This window comes from Andrographis paniculata, unplaced genomic scaffold (assembly GCF_009805555.1).
Source record: "Andrographis paniculata isolate CXL003 unplaced genomic scaffold, ASM980555v1 Contig15END, whole genome shotgun sequence".
Classification (NCBI taxonomy): domain Eukaryota; kingdom Viridiplantae; phylum Streptophyta; class Magnoliopsida; order Lamiales; family Acanthaceae; genus Andrographis; species Andrographis paniculata.
Genome location: NW_026137435.1, coordinates 1,630,255 through 1,645,581, shown reverse-complemented (window position 1 = coordinate 1,645,581; position 15,327 = coordinate 1,630,255). Strand labels below are relative to the sequence as shown.

General features: G+C 24.4%; 1 protein-coding gene across 1 annotated transcript; it reads right to left on the bottom strand.

The window, feature by feature from the left end:
- Positions 1–13,144: 13,144 nt before the first annotated feature.
- On the bottom strand, positions 13,145–14,143 carry LOC127262419 (ethylene-responsive transcription factor ERF039-like). Its single transcript, XM_051291093.1, has one exon. The coding sequence runs from the start codon at positions 14,129–14,131 to the stop codon at positions 13,406–13,408; it is 726 nt and encodes a 241-aa protein (XP_051147050.1). The 5' UTR covers positions 14,132–14,143; the 3' UTR covers positions 13,145–13,405.
- Between the last annotated feature and the right edge of the window lie 1,184 nt (positions 14,144–15,327).

Below are 15,327 nucleotides of genomic sequence, written 5' to 3'. Positions count from 1 at the left end.
TGTTAACGATATTTCGAATGTAACAATATTTTTTTAAAATAATATAAAAAATAAAAAATAAATATTTAATTTGATATTATTCAAAAAGAAATTAATAAATCCACTATTCATCTCATTTTTTTCCCAAAAACATAAAATCAAATACCTATTTTTCATTTTTTATATTATACTAAAAATCAATTTTACATTTAAAACATCACATCAACACCTATTTATATCACATCATACAACTATTCAAATTCAAAATTTTCACTATTCAAATCTCAACTCAAAATCCAAACCCCTAAACAAACACACCCCTTGTACTTCCTTTATTGCACCTAAATATATTTATTTTATCATTTTTATTTGTTCATATAAATTTATATTTCTTTATTATAATTAAAGTTGTCAACACACTAATGCTAAAATTCTATTAATTTCATATAAAGGCCATTGATTAGGCTCAAATAATAATAATAACAACAATGATTATAAAATAACAAAATCTAATCTAAACCAATATATATAATCTAAAATAAAATATATGAATTATAAATATATATATATTTCAATATTCCTTTACATGGATAATATTAAATATGATAATTTAAAAATTAAGTGATACGACAAGAGAAAAAAATGTATATTTGTATAAATGATCTGATGAGATAAAGTGTGTGGTAAAAATTAAATATATTTAATTATTTTATATTTGAGTATAATATTAATTAATAATACTCTCATCGTGCCGCCACAAATGATTTTTTTCTTTTTTGTCCATTTCATAAAAGGTGACATTTTTTTTTGGTAAATTTATCAATTAAATATAGTTAGCAAATATAAATTAATTTAATTAAATATTTATCTTCTTATAGTATGATCCACTCAAAACTCTGCTATTTTTATTTCTTCTCAATTAACAATATTTATATCTAAATTTAAAATTCTTTATTGTTTAATAAAAGTAATTTATGGTAATAATAAATAATAAATATATTATTTATTTATTTATATTATATCAAATTTTATTATTTACAAAATAATATTCTTATCGTATATATTTTATTAATATATAATGTAAAAAATATTTAAAATATCAGCAACATTATTCATATAAAAAATAATAAAATAATATAATAATTTATTAATCTATATTAATGAAAAAAAAAATCACAAAAATGAAATATACTCCCTCCATCCAACTCTAAAGTATACATATTTCTATTTTGGAACGTCCAATTACAAAGTAAATATTTCATTAAATGCCTCATTTTTTTTCACAAATACCCTTACTTTACATCACATCATTGCTTTTATACAAAAAAGCAAAGGCAAAACTATCATTACACTACTTTTAACTATCCACTATAATTAAAATACTATTATTTCTTAAACACCGCGTCAAAAGTAAATGTATATTTTATTCGTGGACGGAGGGAGTAATAAATATGCAAAAAGTCCCAACATAAGTATGTGTGTATATTTTAAGTAATTAATAATACATCAGTCAATGCAATCATTTCAACCCTTTTTTTGTTACATCCCACGTTCTATAACATTATGATTGCATTGAGATTAGATCGAGTCTCCGACAATTTGAAAAAATTAAAAATTAAATAAAAATATAAATATATATTTTGTACATCAATGTATTTTACTCCCTTCGTCGTCGTAGGTAATTTGGACGTGTTACTGTAGATATAGAAATTTAGGTAAAGTATTATTAGTAAAATAATTAAAAAATATATTAGTAAAAATAATTATTATATAGTAAAAATAATTATAAATTAAGATTAAGATAACTAAATACTTTAATCTAGATTAAAAAAATTATAAAATATAAAGTTTAAAATGTAATCAAATGTATAATTATATTTTCAAAAAAGGAAATGACAAGTTATGTGAAACGGACGAAAATAAAAAATAGGGATCAATTATGTGGGACGGAGGAAGTAGAATTTTGTTTCAATTTTCTATTATGCAATATGATATATATAAATATTATTTGTAAATTTTTCTATAAATATATATATATATATATTTACAAAATATTATATTTAAACCACTATTTAAATTTAAAATTCAAATTTGAATTAAATAAACTTTAAGTTTACCTAAAAATATGAATGTTTTATATAATATTCTTTTAATAAATACTATTAAAAATAGTTATATATATAATATTATTTTGTGTTTTGATTTGAATTTTTTTTACGTGAGATATAAAAAATTGTATAGATAATATAAAAATAATTAGTATGTGTAGTATATTAATTTTTTTGAAAAAATATATTAAAATTATTTGGTAAATAAACAAAGAAGTTTTTTTTTTTTTTTTTTTAAAAAAAGAATATGTCAAGAAGGTTATCAACCGGGGCGGACCGAGGTCGGGGCAAGGTGGGCTACAGACCCCTCTCCACCCCACCCCTCTCCACCCTACCCCACTCCAATTTTTTTTTTTTATTTATTAAAATTTATGTATTTTTTATATAAATATATATAATATAGAGAAAATTGATAGATAAAAAAATATTAAAAAATTGTATATTTTGTCTGAATAAAAAAGAATACAAAAAAATATATTTATAATACAATATATAGCTATTATTATTATTGTAGTTCGTTATTTGTATTTATTTTTTTTTAAAATATAATAATTAGAATGATAATTTTTTCGAATAACAAATAAATATTTATAAATAAAATATATTATCTTATAAATTTCAAAATTTGCCCCCCCTCAAATATAATCTTAGGTCCGCCACCGGTTATCAACAACTACAAAACATTACTTTTTCCAAAATAAATAAATTAATTAATTTTGGCTATTTTAAATGAAAAGGAATATACGTACTTCATAAATAGTTTAAGAGAATTTAAAAACCTATTCGAATCATTTATTTCAAAATAAAACACAATTATTTTACTTTAACGTAATTTCAATTAAAAAAAAACAAATATATTTAAAAAAAAAAAAAAACTGACATTTTGATAGTAATACACAGTGACAGAGCCACATAGGGGCTCGGGGGCTAAGCCCCTCAAGTCGTCATCTCCTTTGCTACATAGATTATACTCTCTATGTCCCATAACAAAGTATCTATTTTTTCATTTTAGTCCGTCCCATAACAAAATATCCATTTCCTTTTTTAGTAACTGTACTATCTACCTAACATTACAAACTATATCCTAATATAATAGTAATATTTCTAAAATTACGTTCAAAAAGCAAATAGATACTTCTTTATGGGACGGATGAAGTATTATTGATTATATATAGATTTTAATCAGTTCAAAATTGATTAATCTTTACCAAGTTAATTAATATTATTAAATTGATTTAATATGTCAAAATACATATTTTTACCATCAATTTCGCTAATAATAAAAATATTTGATTTTTTTACCTCAACGAAACTTTTAGCGCCTTCGGCAACCCTAGCTCCGCCACGGGTAATACTTCCTCCATCCAGAAATTTTAACCATTTTGTATAAGCAAGAAGATTAAAAAAATATAAATATTTTATTGAAAATTATAAAATAGTTGGAAATTTTTTTAAAAAATAAATAGAGATAATGCAAATAATATGTAATAACGATAGTGCCATTAAATATCGAATAAAAAATAATTACCTAAATGTTGATATTTTAATTTTTTTTAAAAATAATTAGTAATATCATAAATTTAACATATTAATAAAAAATAAAATAAATTTGGCTACAGAGGAAATAGTAATTAAGGAAAATTATTACTGGGGTAAACTATTTTTTTTAGTCCCGTAACTAGACCCCCTTATCACTTTAGTCCCGTAAGTGAAGCATGTCGCAAACTAGTCCCATAAGTGGAAACTTTTCATTATTTTAGTCATCCGGCACCGGAGACGTCCGCATGGCTCGCTGGAAGCCACGTGACACCTGACGGACACGTGGATTTTATTTTTTTCATTTTTTTTAATTTTATTTTTCAGTTGGACCAAATAAAAAAAATAAAAATAAAAATAAATCAAAAATAAATTTTAGAAAAATGAAAAATAAAAAATAAAATCCATGTGTCAACCGGTGTCGCTGACCTGGCGGACACGTGGCCTTCGACGAGCCACGCGGGCGTCTCCGACGCCGGATGACTAAAACATCAAAAAAATTTTACTTGTGAAACTAATTTGCGACAGACTCCACTTACGGGACTAAAATAATAAAATGGTCTAGTTAGAGGACTAAAAAATAACAGTTTAGCCTTGTTATTGCAAGTCAACTTCATTACATGAGTTGGTAGAAAAGAGAATCTTATTTCATTCCAATGGAACCAACCATTTGAGTTTAAATTAGTTGGCAAACTAAGGAACAAATTTCTTTCATTGACTTGGCTTTATACATACACACATATATATATATATATAATTTTATTCAATTTTTTATGATTTTTTTTTTTAAAAAAAAATACAATACATGTATATATTTTAAAAAATATCCTATATATGTAGTGACATTTTTGAAATGCAACTATAAAAAGTAAAAACTAACATATCCTTTAATTAAAAGAAATCAAGAATGATCTCAAAGTTCCCATTTTTTTCCCTTTTTTTTTTTCATTTAATATGGCTATTCAAGCTAAATGTAAGGGTTTGTTTTATGTTATATACATATAATATAAAAGAATTGTGTAGGTAATATAAAAATGATAACTGTGTATAATTTATTATATTTTTTAAAAAAATGTGTTAAATGTTTTTCACAAATCAAGACCAACAATTATTATCAATTAACTTATTGTGGGGAAGTGAAATTTTTAATAAAATTAATATATATATATATGATGTAATATTTACATAAGAACTATGTAATGCAATATATGGGTAGGGCCAATAAGATCTACTTTGTCCCCAAGATTTTCCACTTTGTTTAACCTTTTTATTTTTAAATTTTTTCTTTTTAAAAAAATTAATCAATATTGTGCTAACAATACATTGAATATACACGAATAATATATATTATAAAATAATAACATATTATTTAATATATAAAAAAAAACCAATACAATATAATAATAGTATATATAACAAATACTACTATTGATCTCATATAAAAAATACCTACAATATACTTATACAAAATATAGGGTGTGGTTTTTTTGTGTTTCTTCCCGACACGTTTTTTCTAAAAATAATTAATATATTACACAAATTTATTATTTTTATATTACATGTATAATTCTCTATATTAAAAATAAAATAAAATATATCTTTTTAAACTATTTCACAAAATAAAAATACCCATGATTGTCAAGCACATGTGTTATATTGTCTGTTTATATTTTATGTGTTAGAGCTGATTAGTACTCTCTCTATTCTAACATAAAAATGTCTCTTTTTATTTTTGTTCATCTTATATAATTTGTCCTTTCAATTTTGAGAAGTAATTATAAATTTTAATCACATTTTAAATTTTATAATTTATCATTTTTAATCTTAAATATATTACGTAATTATTTTAATCTTAATTTATAATTATTTTTACTAATTCAATTTTAAATTCTTTACTAATTATATATATATTTTTTTAATTGTCGTATCTAAGGTAATATAGACACTTTTAGTGGACGGATGAAGTACTAATTAGCATTAATCACCTTCCAATATAAAAATAATAATGATAATAATAACAAGGGTAAACTGTTTTTTTAGTCTCATAACTGGACCCCTTATCATTTTAGTTCCGTAAGTGGAGCATGTCGCAAACTAGTCCCATAAGTGAAAAATTTTCGTTGTTTTAGTCCTCCGGCGCCGAAGACACCCGCTTGGCTCGCAGGAGGTGACGTGTTCGCCAGGTTAATGACACCTGGCGGACACGTGGATTTTTTATTTCATTTTTAAATTTTTTTTAAAACTTATTTTTAATTTTATTTGCATTTTTTAATTTTTTTTATTTAGTCCAATTAAAAAAAATAAAAAATAAAAATAAAAAAAAATCCACATGTCCGCCTGGTGTCACTGATCTGGCGGACACGTCATCTCCGGCGAACCACGCAGCCGTCTCCGGCGCCGGAGGACTAAAACAGCGAAATATTTTCACTTACGGAACTAGTTTGCGACATGTTCCATTTACGAGACTAAAATAATAAGGAGGTCCACTTATGGAATTAAAAAAACCGTTTACCCTAGTAATAATAAAAATAATAATAATAATAATAATAACAACAACGGTGGTTGATAGTTGATGTTGCAATTATTTAATCAGTCAAAATCACACTTAATAAAAAAGTTAACAGAAGATCAAATGTCAAATCATTCAAATTCAAATGCATAAGCATAATCAATAATTGCTAGAATGATTATATTATGAAAATGACTTGGAAATCAATAAATTTAATTTTATTTTATTTTATATATAAATCATACAAAACATCTAAAATTAGTAAGTTGTAGAAACTGGGACAAATAGCATCTAAAAATAGCATATTATGAGTCACATATAAACCAAACTTCAACATTTGGAATGTGACAAATTATGGTCTTGCCTTTATATTTACATTTTAATCATAAGGTTAATTCTCCTAAAATTTTATTTCTCATATTTTATTATTATTATTATTATATTATTATTGTTTGTTGTCGGTCCTCGTATACATTTTCACCTATAAATTTCTTATTTTGTTTTCAAAATAATATTTTATTTATATTTGTATCTATTGAATATAATAAAATCCTTAATATAGATAAACAATTCTTAATTTTATTTTAAATTTATATACAAAATGACAATAAAGATTATAAATCATAATTGATTTGGGATAAGAAAATATGGGTTAATTTGAATTTTACAAGGGTAATAATGTGTTAATTTATGAAGGATTTTTTTTTTTTTTTTTAAATGTATTGGTTATTGTATTTTTTGAGTTTATGTGTGTTAAATCATATTACTAAAACGTATAAATTATATATATATATATATTATGTACATCAAATCTTATATTAGATTATAGAAAATATAATTAAATAAATTTTAATAAAAAAATGTGACAGAAAATATATATAAGGTATATTCTATAAATAGTTAATAGATATATCATTAAGTATGAAAATTTTATTTTTCTAAATATAAATTCGTTAATTATAAAAAATTAATATTTAATTAACAATATTAGTATTTTAGGAAATAAAAATCTCAAAACTGTTTCATAAATAATGAATAAAGTGTTCATTGAAATATTGTATCATATTGATATACTAGATATACTAAACATAATATTATTCATATGTTTAAAATATTACATCTTCGTGTGTGTATATATATATATATATATATATGTGGACATACTATATTAGAGAAAACTGTAATAAATATTTTGTATTTTTTAATTATTATCTTGGCAAAATATATTATATATATATTATTTTTTCGTGATTTCGTCTTCTATAACACAATCTCACTTGCATCAATACGATATGAACTTGATATGCAGGTAGAGGATAAAAATTGCAAAAAAAAAAAAAAAAAAAAAAAAACATGAGAGATATATTTTTCCAGAGTGACCACTAAAAAGTAAGATCGATAATTATTAAATTTCGAGTTTAAAAATTAATTTATACTATTTTTTAGCATTTAGGTTTTTTAAGACCCAAAATAACTTCGGATTAACAAGAAAATATTGCAAATTAGTTGATTTGGTCATTTTGGGTTAACCGTGCAAATTCGTCTAATTGCGAATATAAAATTAGGTTTTCATTTGGTTTGGTTGTTTCGGATAAACCGTGTAAATTCTATTCAATTCAGAATCTAAAAATGAGAAATATATTTTTTGTGTTTAAGGTTTTTACAGTCTAAAAAACGATCTCGGATAGACAAAATAATATCATTAGTTAGTTTGTTTGGTTGTATCAGACGAACGTGTAAATTTCATCCAATTCCAAATCTTAAAATGGTTTTACATTTTTTTAGCTTTTATGATTTTTCGGGTCTAAACAAGTTCAGATGGACAAAACAATATCACTGGTTGGTTTGTTTGATCGTTTTGGATTAATCATGTGAGTTTTGTGTAATTTGAATTTGAAAATAAATGTACATTTTTTTAGAGTTCAAGGATTTTGGGAGGGCCATAAATAACTTCGAATGAACAAAATAATATCGTTAGTTTGTTTGTTTGATTGTTTCAAATTAATTGTGCGAGTTTCGTGTAATTTTGAATCTAAAAATGGGTATACATTTTTTTTATAGTGTTTAGGTCTTTGTGGCCCTAAATGACTTTGGATGGGCAACATAGTATCGTTGGTTTATTTGTTTGGTCATTTCAGATGAACCGTGTGAATTTTTTCAAATTTCTAGTCTGAAAACGAATTTAAGTGGGACGGAGATAATATTTAAAAATTAATACACATTAATATAATATATATATATCATTTATTCATAAAAAGTCAACATAGTATCGTTGATTTATTTATTTGGTCATTTCAGATGAACCGTCTGAATTTTCTCAAATTACTAGTCTAAAAACGAATTTAAGTGGGACGGGGAGAGTATTAAAAAAATACAGATATACACATTAATATAATATACATATCATGTATTCATAAAAAATCAACAATTCAACACAAAATATTATTTTTTATATTACCAACACAGTTCTCCATACCACACAAAAAAAAATCAATTCATCTAAAAACATTGAGCGAAGAAACTGATAAATATTATTAATTAATCATATTTATTCATAATTACGGAAATTATTTATGAAGAAAATTAGTCATCAAGATTAGATATATATATATAATATCGCTCTTGTTACCGTGTTAATTGAGTTAAATTGTACCTCCATCTCAACATCCTGCAATATTTTAGAATTATAAAATAATTAACTCTACTTATATTTAATTAGTATTAATCATATTTTTATTATTAAGAAGCCATCAATTCCAACTCTCCGGTTAGCAATCCCTACAAATCCTCACCCCACGTTCGTCTCCCCCGCACCGCTCGAAAAAGAAGCCAACATGATTGTCGAGGATTTAGAGCTTGATTCTTGGATTGAGTAGACGCCAGAGTTATGGGGTTTGGAGGATGGAGGGCTGCCAGAGGACAAAAATACATCTGTAAGATATGTTTTACAATTTGTGGAAATTAAAAGATACCAGTGATAATTGATCATAGATACGAGATATTTATTATAATTTCACCTACTATATTATATAGCTGTGGTTAGGGTATTGACCAAATTAGAAAATCAACATAAAACAATTAACAATTCTTCATAAAAACATACTACAACACGTTAATTTGATGCAATTAGATAACATATGTTATGTTGCTATATACTATTGTGTCAAGAAGTTATTATTGTTGTGCTAAAATCAACATATATTTTATTATATCTAATTATATAATATGCTATTAAAATATGTATTATATATTATATTAATATTTGTTATTTCACTACAAAAAATAATATATTTGTAATGGAATTTTATCCCTAAAGTTGACGTAGCTAACGTAATTCCATTCTTAATTCTGTCTTTAATGTCATTAGTAACGGAAAAAGTAGATTTAGAGACAAAAAAATTTTGTTACAAAAATGATTTTTTCTTATAGTGTTTTCTTCGTAAATATTTGTTTATTTGGTTAAATTAGGATCAAATTAGGATAACGATGATTTAACCCAATTAACACGGTAACAAGAGCGACATTATATATATATATATCTAAATCTCGATAACTAATTTTCTTCATAAATAATTTCTGTAATTATGAATAAATTTGATTTATTAACAATATTTTTGATTTTTTGTGTGGTACAAGGAACTGTGTTGGTAATATAAAAAATAATATTATGCGTTGAATTGTTGACTTTTTATGAATAAATAATATATATTATATTAATGTGTGTATATCTGTATTTTTTTTATACTCTCTCCGTCTCTATTTTTTTGTCCACTATTTATATATTTGTCTGTCTCACATAAATTGTCTTTTTTTTTTTTTGGAAATATAATTATACACTTTAATCACATTTTAAAATTCATAATTTATAATTTTTTATTCTAATTTAACTATTTAGTTATCTTTATCTATAATTATTTTTATTATATCACAAGTATTTTTACTAATACATTTCTTCATTACTTACTAATTACATAATATCTAAAACTATGTGTCAAACTAAAGGGGACAAATTAGCCGGGACGGAGGGAGAAATATTTATGAAAAATTATTTCATTGAGAAATGTTGAGTGAACAAACTCTATATTTTAGAAAAATAAAAATTTTAAAGTCATATTTACTTTTTGCGTGTTGATTTTAATATTAATTATTATATCAAAACATAGTACAAATTAAGAAAAATTTGTAAAAATACTTCTATTAGTATCTTGTAATACTAATAGAATGATATTTGTACAAAAAAAAAATATACAAATATAATTTTTTTTAAAAAAAAATTCGTACCAAAATATAAATACGAACTTAAAGGCTGGGGGATGGAATATGCATTTTGGAACTTAAATTAAAACATCATATTGTTGTTACAATAAGAACATATTTATCAATTAAATACATCATATCATTATTAATATAGAAATTTTAGAAAATAATTAATTACTAAGGTGTCTACATTTTGGATAAACTTTATTATCAAATATAATCTACCTATTTAATATATATTTTTTTTAATTAAAATGTCATTTAAAAAAAAAGAAAAAATCTTAAATTACACCCCATTTATACCAATCATATCATTAAAATTAAAATCGATCCAACGGAAAAAATCAGCATATTGTTGAATTATTTGTATGGTCGATAGGATACAATCGCCAACTTATACGTAGTTTGATGTGAAGCTTGTGAGTGAACCAATCTCGAACCTAAAATTTTTTGCCATATTTAATCTCAATTTTCTTTTAGGGCGTGTTCGCCAAAATATTTATATATATACACACACTTTGGTTTATATTTCAAATAAAAAAATATAATTATTCATTTTGTACGATTTTTAATAAAAATATAGGAGTATTATTTTATTTTATAAAATATCAAATCAAAATATTATGTAAATCAAAATTCAAATAACTACCTCAATTTAAAATAAAAACCAAACAAATGTAGTTTATATTCTATACTCGTTGATAAAAAAATAATACAGAATATTATTTTTTATATTATCATATATTTTTTCATACTTAATATAAAAAATACATCAAACTAAAAATATAAAACGAATATATTGTGTTTTTTTAGTGTTTATAATTTTAGAGAGATATGAGCTTAAAAATGTATTGTTTGTGCTTATAAAATAAAATTCCGTATTATATATATTTCCTCCATCCACTTGGGAATTGTTATATATTTTAATTGTATTTTAAATTTTATAATTTATAATAATTTTAATATTAATTCAATTAATTAATTATTTTAATTTTAATTTATAAATATTTATATTATATAATAATTATTTTTACTAATATATTTTTTTAATTATTTATTAATTATAAATTAGCCTAAATTCTTGTATTTACTAAAATATTTTTTTAGGAACCCCCTATTGTGAAAATACTAAATAAATAAATACAATTTTGTGCTTTTTAACTTTCTTTTGATTTTTTTTATTTGAAATTTTCTGTAAATAATATTTTGCTATTATGAAAATTTTATTGAAATTGATGAAAGTTATAATAGTAAAAATGAGTAGAAAAAGAGTAAAAAAAACCTAATTTTTTTTCATTTGTAATATATAATTGTTATTGATTTTTTAAAATTAGATTTAATATTTACTTTCATTTAATAATTTCAATAATATATGTGTTTAAAGTATTGTATTTAAAAATTAATTTTTGATTTAAAAATTTTCAATTTCAAAATATCACAATCATAATCAATTAAACGCACTTAAAAGTTATTTGACTCAATGAAATATGTAATTGCTTCAAAGAAAAAATTTTGATGCGAATTATAAGAAATTGTGTAAATAATATGAAAATAATGAGAATGTATAGTATATTAATTATTTAAGGGAAATATATTGAAAAAAAAATTGAAAAAAAAAACAAATAGATTTTGAAATTTTGTTTACAATAAATTTTGACATTATTAATTAATGTTAAATTTTATGTTAAATATTACCCTATACTAAATATTTTTATTTTTTTTTCAAAATATTATATAATATATTTAATTTTTATTACTTTTAAAAATCTTAAATTTTTTTAAACTTAAAATTAAAAGTCAAAACGAATTGAATTGAATGTTAATTAATGGATAAAAATTAACAAGTTCAACATAAAATTCATTTGTAATTTACGAAAATTGCAGCAAACCCCTTCTTATTTTAAAATTGCATTAGCCTTTCTTATAATTTAAAAAAATGATATGTTTAACATTTTTATGTTATTAGTTAATGGTAATTTTATAATTGGAGATTTAAATTTACTTTTACAGTTACAGTTACGACGCATGTAGAAGATTCACTGTTAAGTAATGATGAAAGAAGATTGAATGCAAAATTTTTTAAACTATAAAAAAGTTTGACGTAATTTTTAAACGAGGGATTTTATTCAATTTTCATAAACTAAATATTAATTTTTTGCTATAAATAAATTTAGAAGTAGATATGAGTCGTTATGAACATGTTTAAGGATCGACATGAGATGCAACATCTTGATGTTCTATTAAGTTTGAAATTGTGTATTTACTTGTACAATTTTTTCAGCTGATTTTACTATTTTAATTTTTTTTTAAATATATGAAATCAAACACTTATTTTTTATTTATTATATTATTCTAGAATTTAATTTTACATTTAAAACATTACATCAAATAATTATTTCAATTCAAAATTTTACTATTTAAAATAAAAAATAAATAAATAAAAATAATACATATTTATATCACATATTATGTATAAACATTTACAAAATAAAAAAATAGCCAAATGATGATTTAAGATTTATTGAAATATGAAATTGTAATAATTTTATAAACTTGATTTTATCAATGACTTCGATTTGAATTTTTTTTTTTTTTTAAAATAGAAAATAAAAAAATGAAACAATTGCCTATTCAAACTGCCTATTGCTTAACTCATCATACATTCTAAAAAAAACATAAAAATGCCAAATTAAATTTTATTACACATATAGATGTGTATATATATATATATATGTATAGGCACGAGACAGAAATATTGACATAAGTTTAGGTTTGATATAAATAAATACTAAATTCATCATCAATCATCACTACGTGGCTTATTTCTATTTATGATTTTTTTAAAAATAATTTAAATTTATTTTTAATACCTCCGTAGAACATACCCAATACTAAAGAATGGATGTTAGCGACTTCAGTATACCCCAACTGCGACTTTAGTAAAACCCAAAATGCGACTTCAGTATACCCCGAAATGCGACTTCAGTATAACGCAAAAATGCGACTTTACTAATAATTACTCGCACTCCCACAAGAACGGCTCCTCCAGCCGGAAGCCGACGTCGGCTCCGGCCAGCTGCCACGACGACGCGTAGTAACAGTAGCCGCCGCGCCGATCGGAAAGATCCGGCAAGTCGAAGAACGCGTCGTCGGCGGCGCCGTCGTGAGCCGAATTCGGCGAAGCCAAATTCGTGGACGACTCGGAGCTCACGAGGGCGCCGCCGCCGCCGCTAGCGGCTGATTCTTCCATCGGAAATGTCGTCGCCGCCGCCGCCTTGGCGGCGGCGGCTTGGATGTCCTTCGGCGCGGCGGAGGCAGGGCGGGGGAGCTCGTGGGCCAGGTGGGGGAAATTGAGGTAAGCCGATTGGCCCTTTATGGCTAAAGCCGCCACGTCATGCGCACGCGCCGCCATCTCCGCCGTCGGATACGTCCCCAGCCATATCCTCGACTTCTTCCGGGGCTCCCGGATTTCGCAGACCCATTTCCCCCAATTCCGCTTCCGTACGCCTCTGTACGTCGGGTGCCTCTCCCCGCCGCCGGCGGTCCTGGCCTCCTCGGTCCCGGACCTTTCACCGTGATTTTTTCTATCGCTGCTGTTCCTCTGCGGTTCGGAGCAGTGCGCCGTGCTTTGTGACGACGATGACGTGGATGAACCGCCGGAGGACGAGGCGGCGCCGCCGCCGGCGGAGAGGAGAAAATTTTGGTCCTGACCAGTACTATGGAAGGTGAATTTTTCTTCCATAATGTAATACAATAACTACAACAACAATAATAATAATAATAATAATAACTAACGTAACACACATATATATAATTAAATAATTTTATATATATAATTAATATGAATAAAATGAATGTTGGTTTTACAATTGTGGTTGATAATGACGTAATTACCATCGGTGGCAATGATAATGATGGGGACATGAATATGTAATTAAATTGAAAATAATAATAATAATAATAAGGCCAAATTGCAAATACTAATTTCATGAAATTGCGTCAAATCCCTTATACTTTTAAAATTGCGTCAAATCCCTTATACTTCTAAAATTGCGTCAAATTCTTTCATAGTTTCATAAACATTGCGTCTAATCTTCTCGGCGGTAGTATTTGACCTACATTTGCTCAAACAACGAATAAATTTTAGAATTTCAATTTCTAAATTTATAAAATTACAAATATATTCATTTTTTTTTATTTAGCCTCAAAAAATAGTAAATATACTACAAAATAGTTTTTTTTAAGGCTAAATATAAGAAAAAATAAATATATTTGTAATTTTAAAGATTTAAAAATTGAGATTTTAAAATTTATTCGCAATTTGAACGCATTTAAGTCAAATATCATTAAATAAAGACCACTAAAAGGTTAGATATAGAATTTATAAAATTACGAAAAAATTTGACACAATTTTAATAATATAAAAATTTGAATCAATTTCGTGAAATCACGTTTAATTTTGTGCAGACTAATAATAATAATAATAATAATAATAATGTGGATGCGCAGAGCAGTGGGGGGCGGACACATTGTTGGGGAGTGTTTGGTAATTAATTAAAGAAGAGGGGGCCATGTGAAATTTGGCACGTACATTTCTGGGGCGACCCTGAAAGCCATTTCTTATAATTTCCTTAGTGTTGTGTTGAATGAATCATGACTTCCTACCCTTACTGCATTTATTACACAACATATGTCACTCACTCATTTAAAATACTATTATTAATTTATTATATATCTATTAAATTATAATGGCAATATCACTATAAACATATTTAAATATACTTAATTTAAGGGCTTGTTTATTTTATATGTGAGGTATGAAAAATTATGTTGGAATATATAAAAAATATATATTATATTAAAATTAATTAAATTAGGTTTTTTTTTAATAATTTATATAATATATATATATTCGATAATGTGGGACTATTCATTGAT

Excerpts from the sequence above, each read along its gene's own strand:
- LOC127262419 (XM_051291093.1), bottom strand. The coding sequence starts at position 14,131 with ATGGAAGAAAAATTCACCTTCCATAGTACTGGTCAGGACCAAAATTTT.